Source organism: Mixophyes fleayi, chromosome 7 (genome assembly GCF_038048845.1).
Source record: "Mixophyes fleayi isolate aMixFle1 chromosome 7, aMixFle1.hap1, whole genome shotgun sequence".
Classification (NCBI taxonomy): Eukaryota; Metazoa; Chordata; class Amphibia; order Anura; family Limnodynastidae; genus Mixophyes; species Mixophyes fleayi.
In genome coordinates this window covers 110,792,192-110,809,855 of record NC_134408.1, presented here as the reverse complement: position 1 = coordinate 110,809,855, position 17,664 = coordinate 110,792,192, and the positions used below count along the sequence as shown (strand labels likewise).

The 17,664-nt window shown below is 37.3% G+C and overlaps 1 protein-coding gene across 1 annotated transcript in view; it reads left to right on the top strand.

The window, feature by feature from the left end:
- Positions 1–8,466: 8,466 nt before the first annotated feature.
- ABCA12 (ATP binding cassette subfamily A member 12) overlaps positions 8,467–17,664 on the top strand; it is an 87,056-nt gene continuing 77,858 nt past the window's right edge. The window contains exons 1-4 of the mRNA XM_075181383.1: positions 8,467–10,799; positions 12,626–12,747; positions 13,024–13,121; positions 14,804–15,048. Of these exons, the coding sequence (XP_075037484.1) occupies positions 8,467–10,799; positions 12,626–12,747; positions 13,024–13,121; positions 14,804–15,048 (2,798 nt within the window). The remainder of the gene's footprint in view (positions 10,800–12,625; positions 12,748–13,023; positions 13,122–14,803; positions 15,049–17,664) is intronic.

The window sequence follows — 17,664 nt, the reverse complement described above, 5'->3', positions numbered from 1 at the left end:
CAAATGAAATAGTTTGGTCATACATACTGTGAGAAACCTCCTGTATTTACAGTGCAAAGTAGAAAGCTGAACTACATGTTAGGTGAGCACAGCATTGTGTCTACAACCACATTTTTGCAGTAAGTATGACATAAAAAAGCAAAAGAGGCTTTTAGCAAACTAATAAAGTATGTAAGAAAAGAATAAAGAATAAACATATCACAATTATGGAGCTCCATACCTATAATATACTAATTTTACTCATCTTAAAATTACCCCTATTTTCCCCATAGTGAAGATGGCATTCCCTTCCTCATTACACCTTTTATGACTGTGCTTAGCATAATGACTGTAGAAGAAAGTGCCTGATGATTATGTTTGTGAGACATCATCAGAGAGCAACAGCAATTATTTTATTTTTTAAATAAAATAATTGCTGTTGTAGGATAATGGATTTCCAGATAATTTATGCAATTTACCATATAAGCGCTCAAGAGCAGGTCCTCTTTCCTGGTGTTCTCCTTCATCATCATCATCATCATCAATTTATATAGCGCCACTAATTCCGCAGCGCTGTACAGAGAACTCACTCACATCAGTCCCTGCCCCATTGGAGCTTACAGTATAAATTCCCTAGCAAACATACATACAGACAGACACACATACTAGGGTCAATTTAATAGCATCCAATTAACCTACTTGCATGTTTTTGGAGTGAGGAAGGAAACCGGAGCACCCACGGGGAGAACATACAAGTGCTGAGAGGCAGAAGTGCTAACCACTAAGCCACTGTGCTGCCCCACTATTCCATCACCCCTGTACCTCTAGGTCTGTTTCCCTAGCCCTGTTTTCTTTTTCCATGCCTACTTCACTTTGGGCATTACCATCACTCTCACTCATAAATAACTTGAGCTGCATTACTAAGTTATCTGGGTGCAGTGTCTGGTCTTTGTATAGTTATGTTTATTTTAATAATCTATTATGTTATGTATTATGGATCATTATTGTCTGTATATAGTACACTACTGTAAATGTCATGTACGGCGAGGGGAACTGTTTGTGGCGCCTTATAAATAAAAGATAAGAATAAGAAGAAAATAGTTAATGCTATACATGCCTCTAATAAAGACTTGTGTTTTTCTGCAGGATATTAGCACATATTTTGACAGTTTTCCAAAAAGGTGGGCTTGAAAATGTTGTTCTACAGTCACTACAAAGCCACATCCTAAATCTGTCGTCAGAGAAACAGGAAATTGTGCAAAGCTTCCTGAATATTGTAATAGCTGCCATCAATGAATCAGCATCTGAAAGTGCAATACAGACACCGTCTTACAATAACAACCTAATATTCAACCTCATAAAGAATATTGTCCAGCACTTCAATAGCACAAAGTTAATGCAAAGTCTTGGTGCAAACAATGATACCACTGAATTTATTGTTTCTCTGGTCAATGACATCTTAGCTCAGAATTGGAACAATGTTTCACTGGCTTTTCCCCAGAATGGAACCAATCAATATATGAATGCCCTTGAAAACCTGTTGAACAGTTGGATATTGGAAAACACTGGACATAAAGAACTTTCTTTCAATTACAGTGCCAATCTAATCAAAATATTTAACATTTTATTTACACAAACTGAAAAAGTCCAGGTTATGCAAACGTTACGCTTTTTCTTAGACTTCAGTAACAGTACCATAAATGTTCCTTTTTTGTTAAGCACCTTGGAAAATTTGTATGACCTACTTAATTTGAACAACACAAACAATGTGAATGTAATTGAACTATACATAAAGCAGCTGCTCCAATTTATATCTGATAGACAAATTAACCAAACCCTCTCTGAGTTAAGTCTTCTTCTCAACACAAGTCAGAAGTTAGCGTCTTTTCAAAACAGTGAACTAAGAGATGCAGCGTTGGAGTTGCTCCCACTTTTTGATCCTTCTATTCTATATAATGTTACTAATGACAGCAGCAACCTTTTCTCCGTGTTCCTTAATCTTTTGTCAAAGAACGTACCACATGAAGAACAACAGAAATTAAAAAATGTGACTGATGCCATAGTGTCTCTTTTACAGCTAATGAATAATTGCAGTACAGACTTGGAGGCCTGTCTTAGCGCAGTATCTGGCTTTGAGATGTTGGCTGTGGATGTGGTTAATGCTGTTGATAGCATGGGAAATGGCACCATGTATGTGGAGATTTCCAATCAAACAGTGCTGGAATTTGAAAAGCTGTCACATTTACAGATTTCCCTGATAACTGCTAGTTTTAATGTGCTTTGGAATGCTCAAAAAGACTTTCAGAATTTCTCAGGAGATTTTAGCAATGTTTACCAAGAGGTCCTCTCAGCAAGTAAATTAATTCTGAACATCACTAGAGATTTAACCAACAAGACTACTCAATCAGATTTTGAGATGCTTAAAAATCACATACAACCAATAAGGGAAATTATAAAAGTAATTTCAACCAGCAACATTACAGAATATCTAGTCCAGATAATAAATATACACAGGGGCTCTCAGTGTACAAACCAGAGTTTGTTGTGCACTTTCAACCTCACATCCCACCTCTTGAGTTTCCTGCAAACGTTACAAGTGCCTGATCCACCAATGAAGCAGATACTGGCAGCTTCTTCAATTGTTGAGTATTGGATGGGTGAAATAAATACAACTGCTGATATATACCAGCAGATGGTGTCTCTGTATGAGCTAACAAAAGCTGCATTACAAAATGAACCTGCATTGAATACAATACTCATGACATTAACAGATATCTCACAGACCATTGAAAATATTAGGATGGATAATACCTATTTCTCCACTATAGAAGAACTACTAGTGACATGTATTAAACTGCTGGAACCAGAAAATCAGCTCATTTCTCCTAACAATACTATTTACATCAACAGCACACAGTTAGAAGATGTAAAAACTCAAGTCCAGATCATCCATTGGTATATCGTGTATATAAAAAATCTAACAGAAAACTACAACATGTCTAGTGATAGCTATGCTTTGTATAGATTAGTACAGATGTCATTGACAAACATGATGCCAAGCATACAAGACTGGCTTATAGCATTATGCAAGTCACACAATGGGACCGAACTCCTTACTATGGCCAATCTTTCATCTTATAACATAGATACATTGTTTCAGCTACTAACTGCAAATGAAACAGGTTCAATGAGCCAACTTCAAAACTGGATTAGTTTATTAGATATCTTCAAACAGGTTGACTCAGTTCAAGGTCACAACACATCGGAATTTACAACACTCTGGCAAGTTGTCAACAGTATCATGGTTGAGGAGCTAAGCATGACAAAAATAGATGAAGTATTGAAAGTTATTCAGACTGCTATCGCTAGGCAAAATATTACAGCTGGGATGGACGTTACACAGCTTTATGATGTCTTCCTCGGTATTCTCAACCAAACTCATTCCTCAGGAAACATAAATCTGACACATGTTTTAGAAGTTCCATTAGAGTCTTTGTTAACAATAGACTGTCAGAGTGTTTTTAAAATACTTACTGCTGTATATAAAATGATACAGAATACCGACCCTTCAGGTCCATGGTCAGATGATACGCTTCTCTCAAATTTAACTATGGATATTTGCGGCCTGTTACACTGGAACAGTTCTCAAGACTGGGCCAGCATGATTCAATCCTCTAGAGGGATACTTCTGAATATCATTCCTCTCGTACCAGACAGCATGAGAAAATACTTTGGTGCAGCAGAATATATCCTTGGGGTTGCAGCAGAATTATTTGCAGAACCAGCCTTAACACAAAATAACATCATCACCATCATGAATATTGTACCAGTCATAAATGAACTGTTTAATGACATATCAAGTTCAACAGATTGGATGGAAAACAAGACTTTTCAGAAGCTGATTTATTTCTTATTGGACCTTGTTTGGACTTCCTCTTCTCCCAAGGATGTTCTAATCCTCAAAGTGCAAAATTTTATCACACTAATGATACAAGATATACAAATTGTTCTTAAGGCACAGAATGACTCTACATCTACTGCCTGGTTATCTTTTGCATTGGACACAGTGGGAATGGTTATTAATAGAACACAAAACACATCTTCTGAAGATAGGTTAGTTCTTCCATAAGTTGCTCTTTTTCAAGCTTATTGTTTGGCCCTGATATACCTAATATTGGACTCAGGAAAAGGGATATTTGAACAGTGTTTATTTCAGGTGTTATATTTACTGTAGGGATATTGAATTTGGAGTTAATTTGCAAACAGCAAATTGTTCAAGGCTGGTGGAACAATGCTCCTCGATCTGCACAGATGCACCTAGATTTTCACTGGATTTGTTGAGCAAAGGGGTAGTATTTGCAAAGGAGCAAAATATTGCACTGGTCAATAAGAGATGGGCAGAGTAAGGGTGTCCTTTGCTAAGTACAGAGTAGAAACCATCTCTCTACCCCAGATCTCTCTCCAACTGTCACCTTATTCTTTCCTCCCTTTTGGCTCCAAACTACTTGAGTGACTTGTGTATCCACCTATCTCTTTCCCTTCTTGACTCTTGTAATTGGGCTTCACTCACAACATTCCACTGATATGGTCCTCACAAAATGGTCAATGATCAACTTACAGCAAAATCTAAGGGTGACTTCTCCATACTCATCCTTCTGGACTTCTCTGTGCTTTAAACACTATTGAACACCCTCTTATTATACACACCCTTCAGAACATTCAAGGACACTGTTTTTTCCCGGTTCACTTCCTAGTTATCCATCTACTACTTCAGTGTCTCTCTGACCTTTGACACATCCTCTTTCACCCCCACTATCTGTTCAGATCCCAAACGGCTCTGTTCTAGGCCCTCTGGTTTTCTTTCTGAACACCTCTTCTCTTGGTCAACATACTTGCTCCCTTGGCCTACAGTACCACCTAAACGGTAAAGACTAACCAAATCAACATCTCCTCTCCTGACTTCTCCCCTTCTGTATTCTTGTGTAACCATCTCATTGGTATTCCCACATGGATGTCCCAACACAATTTGAAGAACAACATGTCCAAAACAGATCTTATCATCTTACCTCCTCCTAGTGTCACCACCTTACTTCAAATCTCCATCACCATCAATAACACCACAAATTCCTCAGTCTCCCAAGCACACTACCTTGGTGTCACACTTGACTCCGCCCTCTGCTTTATTCCTCCGATCCAGTCTCTCTCTCCTACTTTCAAAATATTGTTTTTTCTCATCTAAAATACAGCTATAACCCTTACCCATTCTCTCATCTCACTTATCTGTTATTCCTCTTCCCATCTATCTCCTCTTCAATCCATCGTAAATACTGCAGAAAGATTGATCTTCCTCTCATACTGCACCACCTCAGCCACACCACTCCCAGTGTTCTCCAGAATCTAATTCAAATTACTCATTGTCCCCTACAAAGCCCTCAACACCACCCCTTCATACATATCAAATCTGTAGAAATACTCTCCCTCATGCCCTCTGAGATGTACCTTTGACTTGTGCCTCACCTCTTCTCTGATAAACACTGCTCACTCCCACCTGGACTTCTCTGTGCCGATGCCCACTTATGGAAATTCCTACTACACCCAATCAGTCTCTCACACAAGACTTCAAATATTTAAATGCTCTCTGAAAACCCATCCCTTTATTATTACTTAGCCTACTCACAACTTTACTGCTCACACTGGTAAATATGAACAACTGTACCTGTCCCAGTCTCCCCTCTGAACCATACTTGCTTCTGATGTCTCATCTGTGCCCATTTTCCTTGTAATTTAGATGTATTTTCATGTCTGCATTTGTCTACCTTGTATGTCTACTCACACAAATAGAGAGACATTGGCTGTAGAGCCCATAAGTGTTATACACTCATAAAAGTGTTATCCATTCATAAATGAGCCACAATGTTTTTTAATGAAGGATTACAGCATTCGTTTAGTAGTTACCTTAAAGTTCACAATACAGAAATAGCATTTCTTAATATGAATGGCCACTTCAGGTTAAAATGTATCCAGGACAATAGTGTATTACTTCTGTGTAATATACATATATGTTTCACAAGCGAGACCTGGTAATAACAGTAAACATACGATCCAGTTGGTGCCCATACTTTATTTATTGACTCAGACTACTTTCTGCACATCCTTAGCCCTATATTTATATTTTTATAAAGATTTAATCTATAAAATGTTTAGTTTAATATGAAAATATAATTAAAGTTCTGAAGAACAAAAGGCAAGGTACCATACAGTTTTTGCTAGATCTAGGGGCCTGATTCATTAAGGATCTTAACTTGAGAAACTTCTTATTTCAGTCTCCTGGACAAAACCATGTTACAATGCAAGGGGTGCAAATTAGTATTCTGTTTTGCACATAAGTTAAATACTGACTGTTTTTTCATGTAGCACACAAATACTTGATAGCTCATTTGTACACTGAAATTTAAAGTTGATATTTGTGTGCTACATGAAAAAACAGTCAGTATTTAACTTATGTGCAAAACAGAAAACTAATTTGCACCCCTTGCATTGTAACATGGTTTTGTCCAGGAGACTGAAATAAGGAGTTTCTCAAGTTAAGATCCTTAATGAATCAGGCCCCAGATTTGTATCCTAAACAAATAAATATCTAAATAAGATTTATAAAGCCCAAGTGTATAAACACCTCAAAATATGTGTTTTTTAAGGACAAATTGGGTCTGTATTAATGATTATAATGATATTTATAGCTATTAGGCACTCTTTAAAAAAACACCCAGTTTTAAATGGCCAGATCACTGAGTGTCCCTAGGAAATCACGCAACCTTAGTAGTATGTATATGATCTGCTATGTATATGGAGATTGTTAGAATTAAGTTTCCAAGAAATTAAATAACTGCATAATATTGTAGACCAAACTTTATTACTATTTTTTTTCACAGATTTCTAACAGAAGTTTGGGATTCCTTTAAACAAAATGGCTTGGAGAGTGTGATCATATCTGCCGCCAGTGAGTTGGTATTGAACAGTAGTTCTGCTGACACGCTAAAGCGTCTCATTCAACTTGCAGTCAATATCACTGATTTGATAATCGCAGAATCATCTCTCAACCCATCGTATGTGACAAAAGACACAACTATAAAAATACTGCAGCTGGCTCTGAGTGAATTCTTGCAAATTTTATTGCCACAAAACAAGAACACAACATTAGTGATAAAGGAAGATCTGCAATCTATAATGGATGTAATAAATCTGGTCAGCCAGCTTGAAATGTTAATGTACAGTTCAACCACCATGAAAATTCAAGCAAACATCTCTAATTATCCCACTATTCTGTTTAATCTTATCTCTGCCATGAATCAGACAGGTCTGATCACTGAGATAGCCAACATCATACAGGTTTTCAACGTTTCTGATAATATACAATATGGCAAGTTGGTTATGGATACACTAAAGATGTTTCATGAATTAGTCCAAATAAATAACACCATTAATATTCAAGACCTTTCTGCCATTTTTAATAATTACTTATCAATTTATTTGGAGATGGACAATGAGACACAAAGTTCCTTGAATGCCATTCTTAATTTGTGGCAGTATCTTAACAATCTGACAGATACACAGTCCAGTGACCTAAGTAACACTGTTGTACAGCTACTACCATCTATCCAGTCACATATACTGCTAAATGGAAGTATTGATGTCAGTAACCTTACTTCTTGGCTCGTCAGTCTCCTCTCTGGGTTTATACCCCCAGCAGAACGGGACAGGTTTGAAAAAGCAGCAAATGCCAGTCTTCTTCTTATTGACTCCATGCAAACATGCAGTGTTAAACCACTGACATGCACAGATCTTATTGGAGGAATACAGAACTTTGTGTTTGATGTCACACAGCTTGAGTCAGTTGTACAGAACAGAACCCTGGCAAACAGCTCTCTCCTGCAGTTCGGATCCTATGACCAATCTCAGATAACACTGATAAATGAAATATTTCTGGTGCTTTCATATGCAATGGGACAGCCATATAATTATTCTACAAATCAAAGTAGAGTTTATGAAGTTGTTCTTGCATTAAAAAACTGGCATTTGAACACAACAACAGAAGATAATGTGAACATCACCGCGGCCCCATCTGTAGAGAACCTTGTGGCAGTGCTAACTTCCACCAACGTTACTCACTTTCTTCTCCAGATAGAAAACCTGCTCTACACATCTAATTGTACTAGCCAGACTGACATAGGACTATCATTGTGCAAATTAAATATGATGTTTCAGCTCACACAGCTTCTAAAGTTACTACCATTGGAACAATCAGCTCATGACACATTGTCAATTGTTTCTTCAGTGGCAGGACAATGGTTAAGTCAAATTAATAGTAATATTTCAGTCTACCAACAGCTCATTGATCTTTACAATGTTACAGTTCTGGCCTTTCAATACCAACCCACATTTGAAGCAATAAACACATCTCTGGTAAATATTGTGCATATATTAAAGGACATGGGTGTACTATTAAATGCCAACTTGAATGAAACAGACATTTCCATCAATCTTTTGTCTAAGATTATACAAAAAGTGGAGTCTGAAAGCAGCTTGTACAACATTTCTACAGTGTTACAATATAACATCAGTGAACTTCTGGAGACCATACAGTTACAGCTGGACACCGCAAATTGGTTGATGCTTCAAGTAGAAAATAAGCAAGGGATACTCAACAGTACTCTAGATACCTATGCAATAAACACAATAGCACAGTGGATGATAGATAATTACCAGCATATAAATCTTATTATAAAGGATTCAGAATTTATGACAAATTCATTCAACAATGTTTTCAATCTGACAGATCTGATTTATATATTCAATGTCACTGTACAAAATGAACAGATCCAAGGTCTCATGCATCAGATTGCAGCCGAAACTTTTACAAAAGTATCTTTAATTGGAAATCTTTTAATGGATGAAAACATAGACAATGATTTTGAAGCAGTTGTGCTTCTCTTACATGAAATTAACAGTATCAACATATCATTGATTTTATCGTCCATCAGTCAAGTATGTCAGACTTTACAGGGAATAGGAGGCCTTGCTTTAGATCACCCACACTACAACAATATCACAGCAGGACAAGTTTTCCAAATAATAAAGGAAGGGATGGAGATCCTTTATGAAATTCAAGGTAAAGGAACAATTGGAAAGGAGGCAATCTATCAAATATACAACTTTACGTATCTCTTAGTGCAAGGTGAGTGGAAGTGGGTCCCATTTCAAAACATATCTGCAATGGAAGCTGAGCTGCTGGATGTTTTCTACTTGGCCATGACACCTTTCCTAGGAGGTAATGGATCACAAGCATACACTGGCAACTGCTCTGCTCAGGATGTCCTACAGATACTTCTACAGACAATATTCAGAAATGCCACAGTCAATGAGTCAGTGGTGAAAGCAACGTGTAACTGGCAGTTAGTTAATAACAGTTCCGACAGTAGCAGTAACCATACACTAGATGATATGATTTATCTTGCTTTGCAAAGTTCCCCAATGTTCCACAATGTTTGCAATAAAGACAATTTGCACCCACTAGCTGAAGAGATGACATGCTTAATGCAAGCAATGGGGATCTCCATGGGTGTTCTGGCACATTTAAACAACTTGTCTGGATTACAAATACCTCTGATTCAATCACTGAATCAAAGCCTTGCCTTTATCTATAACAACATGCTAAATCACAGCTTCACATTTCAGTCGGAAACACAACTTTTGCAAATTGTGGATGGTATTTTTCTAAACCAATCTGACCCAGTCCACCTTTTTATTCAGTTTCTTATTAAACACTACAATTCCACTGTTCAAACTTCAGACTTACAACAGACCTGGACCGAGATATCAAAGATCATCAAGGTTTTGGCCCCGTTGAATGGATCATTTGACAACCACGTTTATGAACTGATCGAGGCAGCCATCAATTTGACAGTCCAGGCCAGCTGGTTTGAATCTTGGCAGACCTTGGACAACGTTCTATCCATGAATCGGACTTCTGTCAAAATTGATCTCTCTCTTTCTGTATTGGACACACTGAGAAGAGCAGTTGTCCTCATAAATAGTGGTCTGGATGCAAAAACACTTCAAATATATCAAGCAATTGTTTCACTGTTCAAAAATCCAAACTTAGCAGTTCTCTTTGATCCGACAAATCCTCCATTAATGAATACCACTTTGTCATCAGTGGAAGAATGTACAGCTGTTCTGAATGCAGTGGCCAAGTTTTCGGACTCTCTCTGGGCAGCCTTTGATCCAACAAACTCAAATATAAATGAAGCATTACTATCTAACGTCAGTTTATTGGCCTGTGAAGTCTTGTATTTTCAGTCAGGAAATTATACCAGGATATCAAATTTGGAAACCATTAAACACATTTTACCATCCCTGGTACCTTACATACCAACTGAGATAACACCGTATTTCACTGCTTTAGAGAAGATCATTTCATTTTTGTTTGACGTTCCACTCTCCCAAAATATCTCCCAGGAAAATATAATGGGTGGTGTTTATGAACTATTCATCCAAGAACTGAAGGTTTTTAATAACGCTACAGTTATAACAGGCTGGATAGAGAGAATCCCTGTTCAAAACTTTATCTCCATCCTGTCTGATCTTATTAACAATGTCACAGCTGAGCAAGTCATTATTTTAGAGAGCCGTCCTTTGTTTTTACTGTCCGGAATCTTCAATGCTACATCTTACTTAGAGGGATTTTCCATGTTATCGGATCTTATCACATATTTGCCAGACATCAGCAGCAACCTGACAACAGTCACCGGTATAAAGCAACAGTAAGTTGACTTATCACTGTTAATCACAAATGCAAATGTATTTAAATCTAATAGTAAAGTTACTTATAGAGGCTACCAGAGGGGAGGCCAAATATTCTGATGCACAAAGAAACATAAAAATATGTTCTATACATTATAGATGCCACATATTATTGCTGTAACCATTATGAGATAAATCACTAAGTGGGAACCACTAATTTATTATATGGCAACAAGAAAATTAAAATTTATTAAAACATTTCCAAAGTTTTGTGCCCCCATATTCTGCTGCCTGAGATGGGGTGAAGTTCAATAGTTGACAGTCAAAATTTCAACAGTCAAAATACCTACACAGTTAAAAGGTCAACACTCATAATGTCTACCTGTTCATTAGATCGACACAGTTAAAATATTGCTATGTAAAATGTGTACAGGTTGTAAAGTCGACAGTCAAAATGTAGACATAAAGCACTAGATTTAAAGCGGCAATAGAGGGGAAAATAAAATATGTTAAAATGTTAAAAAAATGAAAACAAACTGTGTGTCCTGCTTTTTTACTATAAAATCATTATTATTACGCCACATCCACTGTCTAGGGGTGTGAAAAGAGCCCTATAGCTATCAGCACAGAGCTGGGTTCACCTAGGGGTCCGCACTTTTTTGCCAACCCGATCACCCTACAGAATCCAGCCCTGTGCTGACCAGCCTGGGGCTGGTTTGGCATTATGGCAGGGGAATCCCACACTTGGGTTTACCTATAGTGCCACTAGCCCAGGCTGGTCATAGTAAAATTGGGAGGACCACATGGTTTTTGTTCCCCAACTTTGCTAATTTCGTTTTTTTCCTGTATTGCCATTTTAAATTTAAATCTACTTTTATGTCGACATTTTGAAAGTCAAATTTACAACCTGTCCTATTTTACATGATGACACTTTGACTGTGTCACCTTAATAAACACGTAGACATTATGACTGTCGACACTTTGGTGTAGACATTTACACTGTTGACATATTGACTGTTGACTTTTCACACCCAACCCACCTGAGATGTCTAGCTCACTAGGCCTCATTGTAGAAAACCTCTCAAAGATACTAAACAGATTTTGATCTTGTACTTCTTTTTACATTTCACCCATCACCCCCCTTCCCCCCTACACACACACACACAAACTATATTGTACTGCTGTCATAGTAACATCAAGTTCAAGTAATGCATTAAATTGACTGTGTGTTAAAAACCCAAGGTAGTCAGTATTTTTATACAGATTTATACTTTTACTGTCCGCATTTTAGTCTACAAACTGCATATTCTATATGGCTTGCCCCTTTCACTTTATTTTTTGTTTTATATTTGTCTGACAGATTATGTGACCTGTATTATTTTCTTGCTGTTACAAATAAAAAATGAAAAAGAAACCAAGGTAGTTTTTGCAAAAAACTGTCATTCTTTCAAAGAGACAGAGTGAAATGTATTGTATTAGTGTACCTTACTGCATGCAGAAAATGTGTGTCTTGTGCATTAAGCATAAATACAGGTGCACAAACTTATACATAATAAGCTACAGCGTCACCTACATGTTGGGAAGTAAGATGCACAAAGAAAATCAGCCTATACTTTTCCAGTGCATCTATTTCCATATATCTTAATTTCCAGATATAAGAATGTGTTTGCCAACATTGCAAAGTGCTATTTTGTTCATAGATAACACAAACATTTTGTCTAATAATCCATGCATGAACACAGCAGTGCCATGTCTATAGTGTATTAGAAAACAGACTGTAAAACTAATAGTTACTTTTTACAAGTTTGTGTGACTTGGGTTTGACATACTACTTATGTTTCTGCAGATTTATGAATCTTAGTACAGAATTCAATGTTACTGTGCAGATTTCGCCATTGACAGAACCCTACAGAACTATCATGAACTGTGTGGGCAATGTGACCCAAGACGTCTTCAACTATCTACCAGGTATAGTGAATGTCCTTCTGTGGCCAACACATCTATATTTTGTCAGTTTCAGCCACTCATTTTACAAAGTTTAAATTGGCTTGGCACTGAAGTATAATATATAGCTTTGATAACTAAGACAGGCAAACCACTAATTAATCAGGTTTCCATAATGCAATATAGATTTCTGTGCAATTAATGCATTTACTGAGAATCTGAGAATCTGGCCTGAAGAATGGATTCCAATATAGATTTCCTTGTTGTTAAGTCCCTTATTAATCATCTTATGTTCTGTAGGGCACCTTGAAGTGGCAATGCAGCTTGCCCAGGATTTGTTTACTCAAAGCAATAAATCACAAAATGCATCAATGAGTCCAGATGTACTCCAGCAAAAGGCAAGTTGTCCAAAGCAATGTCATGTCACGTGTATAACCTCTCACATTTTGTTACACAACAATAACTCTTCCATTGGGGAAAAGGTGAATCTTTAGCGTATCATTTCTTTTGGATCAGTAATGCTTATTGTACCCTTCCCTTACACTTTTAGGGCAGGACAGATGTGACATTTACTTTATGTCTCTGTTTCTAATTCACATTTCTTGTCATGTAGAAAAAATAATATTTTGTCTTGCTTTTTATAATTTGATTATCACTGATACAGTTTTAACTTTAATATACATTCTAACACAGTTGAATGTTCTTTTTTTTACTGCTGTCCTCACTCCAAATATCCACCAAGCCCCTGTCCTGGCTTCATGAGTTTAATTTTGTTCCTACTTACCATATTTGCTCTGCACAGTTTCTCCACTATCTATTGTATTCTGTCTATTCCCACTTTCAGTTCCTGGCTCTCTTCATGAATGGCGTATCATTGCCAGCAGTGCAAGGTAGAAACGGGGAACTGTCCTTCAGCAGCTCTCTTCAGTGAGGGGTCAAAATGAATCTAGTTTTGAGTCTTCTCTTGTATTTACATATGAGGAACTCTGCAATATATATATATATATATATATATATATATATATATATAGCTGGAACAGGGAATTGCATATGAGTTACCCAGGAGTTTCTAGATTCACCAATGCTGGTGTGAGGTGGTTTTGTCATCCACGGCAAAGTTGTCAACAATTGATATTACCATGTGTGCAGGGGTGGGCTGGCAAAATTTATCCCGGGGGCCAAGACTCGACTCAGCAGCCTATTTTATGCAGGTGGTCCAGCCCAAGGTAGTCCCCTAAGGGACTGGTCCGGGGGCCAGATGCTCCACTGCCCCCCAGCCCAGCCAGCCCCTGCATATGTGAACTGTATTAGAAGCAGTGCAGGCCATGCAGCTGAAATGAACTGAATAGTACATGAAAAGCAGGTAAAGTTTCCTTCTCACATCTGCTTTACTACTGTAGAAGGTCCAGTCTGGTGAGTATTGTGGATTGTATTTATTGCCTCTCTGCTTTTTCCTAACCCCAGAACCTATAACTAACAGCACCAATGCTCTATTCTACATTGGAGTATCTCTGGACAAGCCTTTCCCTTGTTTTGAAGTGTATTCTTCTGTATAGTTTTCAAAATGGCTTGGATTACCATTTTATATATCAGTAAATGTAACATATTTGTACTTATGCAGCACGCACAGTGACTTCAATGCTCTAATATGGACCTGTAAGTGTCTAGGTCATAGTGCTTACAATCTAATTTAGCTATTAAATGTTCCTGTATTTCCCTTCAGTTTCCTAATGATCTCCCTCTTAATAGTATTCTGCTCTTCAGTTTATTGGAGTAAGAGGCGTAGCTCTCAAAACTATCCAATATAAGACTTACTAGAAAATCGAGTTGTTAATAGAGTTCCTTCAATTATATTCGATTTAATTCCAGGTTCACAGACACAGACTTGTGCCAACAGATAATAGAGTTCAACTATTTAAATAATGATTTTAATTTACAAGTCCATAATACATTGTATTTCTGGCAGCATAGAGTAAAAGATCATATGGCAAATGAAACAAACCTTTACATAATGCTCAGGTCATAGATATATGCTAGACATGTTGTAATATTTACTAATGGTAGCTGTATTGTTTTGCAGATATATCAACTACAAATCCTAACCACTGTAGTGTGCGGATTGGAGAGCTCCACCAACTCGCAGTCACAATGTTATTTGCCATGCCAGTATCTCACACTGCTGCAAGAAGTGGCAAATATTGTAACTACTGCAATTAAAGTCGCCCAAACAGCTACAAACATAAATTCACCAGTGATCATAACATCATTCTTAGACGGCATATGGCAAAGCATTGAGAATGAACTTAGTGCCAAGCTGAGCTCATAGTGAGTATATAGCTGTTATTAACCAATGTCTCTCCAGTATTTAACTCTGTTTACACTGCAGGGGCGCACGGAAGAGCTTTAAGGGGGGGTTTCCCCTCTACCCCCCCCCCCCAAAAAAAAAGCACTGTACTATACAGCACCGCCGCGGACGCTTCTTTGACAGCGCTGCGACTGCTGTATAGTACAGTGCCGCTATGTAGGGCACTTTTTTAGCGGAGGGGAGGGTTTTCTGGAGACCCAGAAATCCCCCCTGCGTGCGCCCCTGCACTGTTCGATCTTATTTTATGCTACTTATGTGCATGCATGTTTTATATATACATTTCCTAGGTCTTTGCCTTAGGATTGCAGCCCTTTTGCATCACCTAGCTGTGTATAACCCATGCTATCTAGCACAAATGCAGCTTGAAATCAGTGGTCCATTTAAAATGTTCATATAAGTTCATATCTGCTCAGATAAAAAAGACTGTTATAAATGGCCCAAATGCACTAAACTCTGTAATTGAAATTAAGGAGATCTTAACGGATTACTAATTCCTCTTAACACTATGGGGTACATTTACTAAAACTTCTAAAAAGGAAAAGTGGAGGTGTTGCCCATAGCAACCAATCAGATTCTAGCTACCAGTTATCTAGTACATTATGGGACAGTGATTGGCAACCTGATATACTTTAGGGTCCACATGAGTAATACGTTTAAACAATATATTTAATCATAGAAGGAGACACATCTGTAATAACATATCAATAGGTATTTTAAACAAGTGTTACAAGCTGTAACAAACAAATCTGACAATATATTAGTAAGCTGAGGTCCACAGGTGCTGGCTTCCCCATTTTTCGTTACTCCCCTATACTCATCACCCCTCTTTATTATAACCCCATTCTATCATCCTCTTTATGATTCAGATCTGAAAATGTTTAGTGGCCCTGCAAATACACAATTGAAGTGAAGCAACTTTAACTCAATATGGTTATTTACTTGTAAAATCATAGTACAGGTATGTATAGCTATTAGGTTACTAGCATGGAGCAGATTTCTAGGCTGTCATCCTCATGTACTAGCCCACATCAGATTCATATCTTGCACTTCTCTTTGATAAAGTTAGCCATGCAGCTCACTCCCTTTTGAACACCTTATTCTTTCACATCCGATACACTCTGAGGTCTATCGCATTAATTCACTCTTTTTCCCTTGTGCACTCGTATATCAAACACACAGATGAAAGATCATATTTAAGTAACACTTGCACCAACAGACTGATCTGTGTGGATCTGAAAGTTATTGTAAAATATATTTCATTATTCTCCCTTATCTATCACCCCTTTTCATCTTGCTCACGTTCATAAATCCCATTTCAGCATTAACCCTCTAGAATCCCTCCTTTCGTCATGCACAGCCTTCTATTATTCCCCTATAGACCATATATGTAGATTCTGATCAAGGACCATTTGTAAGGTAATAGTAACATTGCATTTGGGTCATATAGAGATATGGTAATCACCTGCATGCTTTGCTAGTACAGAAATGTTTTGGGCTTTACAATATGTTGATCCTCCACCTAGTTAGATTAGTAAAAGTTATCCCTGGCTGTTTGTTTCTGTAGAGTGCTGGAAAGCGTTTGTGTGTTGAATTATGTAGTGTTTTCCTTGGGCTGGATGCTTTTTCGTCCCCGGCCTGGTGGAGGCCAAGTCTAGTTGGTTAAGGCCTTGTTGCGGTTGTATGTCCAGAGCCGTGTCCCAAAACGTTTGTGGGAGCCGTTGGTGGTTAAAGAATATTAAACGATAAAAAGATAGATCAGCTACAAATGAGTACACAAAATATAATAAATAATATATAATGAAAAGGAACTTGAATGCCAAACTATTGGATGCAAAATGGTGATGGCACACTGTGGTATGTAACCCAGCTGGTCCTAAAAAGTGGTGATAAATAAAGATATGCATATGATAGTCAAATAGTGATGAAAAAGTTATTGAGACATCATCAACTAATACGAATGAACAAGTATATATAGTAAGTAATATATACTATAATACATTATATGATATGAAAATAAAACAATAATGGTAATAAGAAAGAGAAAATAGAGAGTGATAAATGAATTAATTACATATACAAAGCATTTAAAGTGTATAATGAAATAATATTTTCCCATCTTGTCACAAAAGGTTTTGGAGAACTTTTGAGGCTAGATTTACTAAGCTGCGGGTTTGAAAAAGTGGGGATGTTGCCTATAGCAACCAATCAGATTCTAGCTATCATTTTGTAGAAGGTACTAACTAAATGAAAGCTAGAATCTGATTGGTTGCTATAGGCAACATCCCCACTTTTTCAAACCCGCAGCTTAGTAAATCTAGCCCTTGGTATTAAACAATATAAGGATAATAGTAAAAGTGCAAATACTGAAATAGAATTATTTAAGAACGGAAGAAAAAATATGGAATTAATCAAATTAAAGAATAAATAGATGAGACAAATTCTTTGAAGTGAAACCGCTCTGTGTTTCTCTCCAATGCTTTTCACCATCACCTGTGGCGTTCTCAGTGGGTTTCCTTATAAACAAAGGTTCTGTCCTCTCAAAACCCACTGAGAATGCCTCAAGCGGTTATGAACCG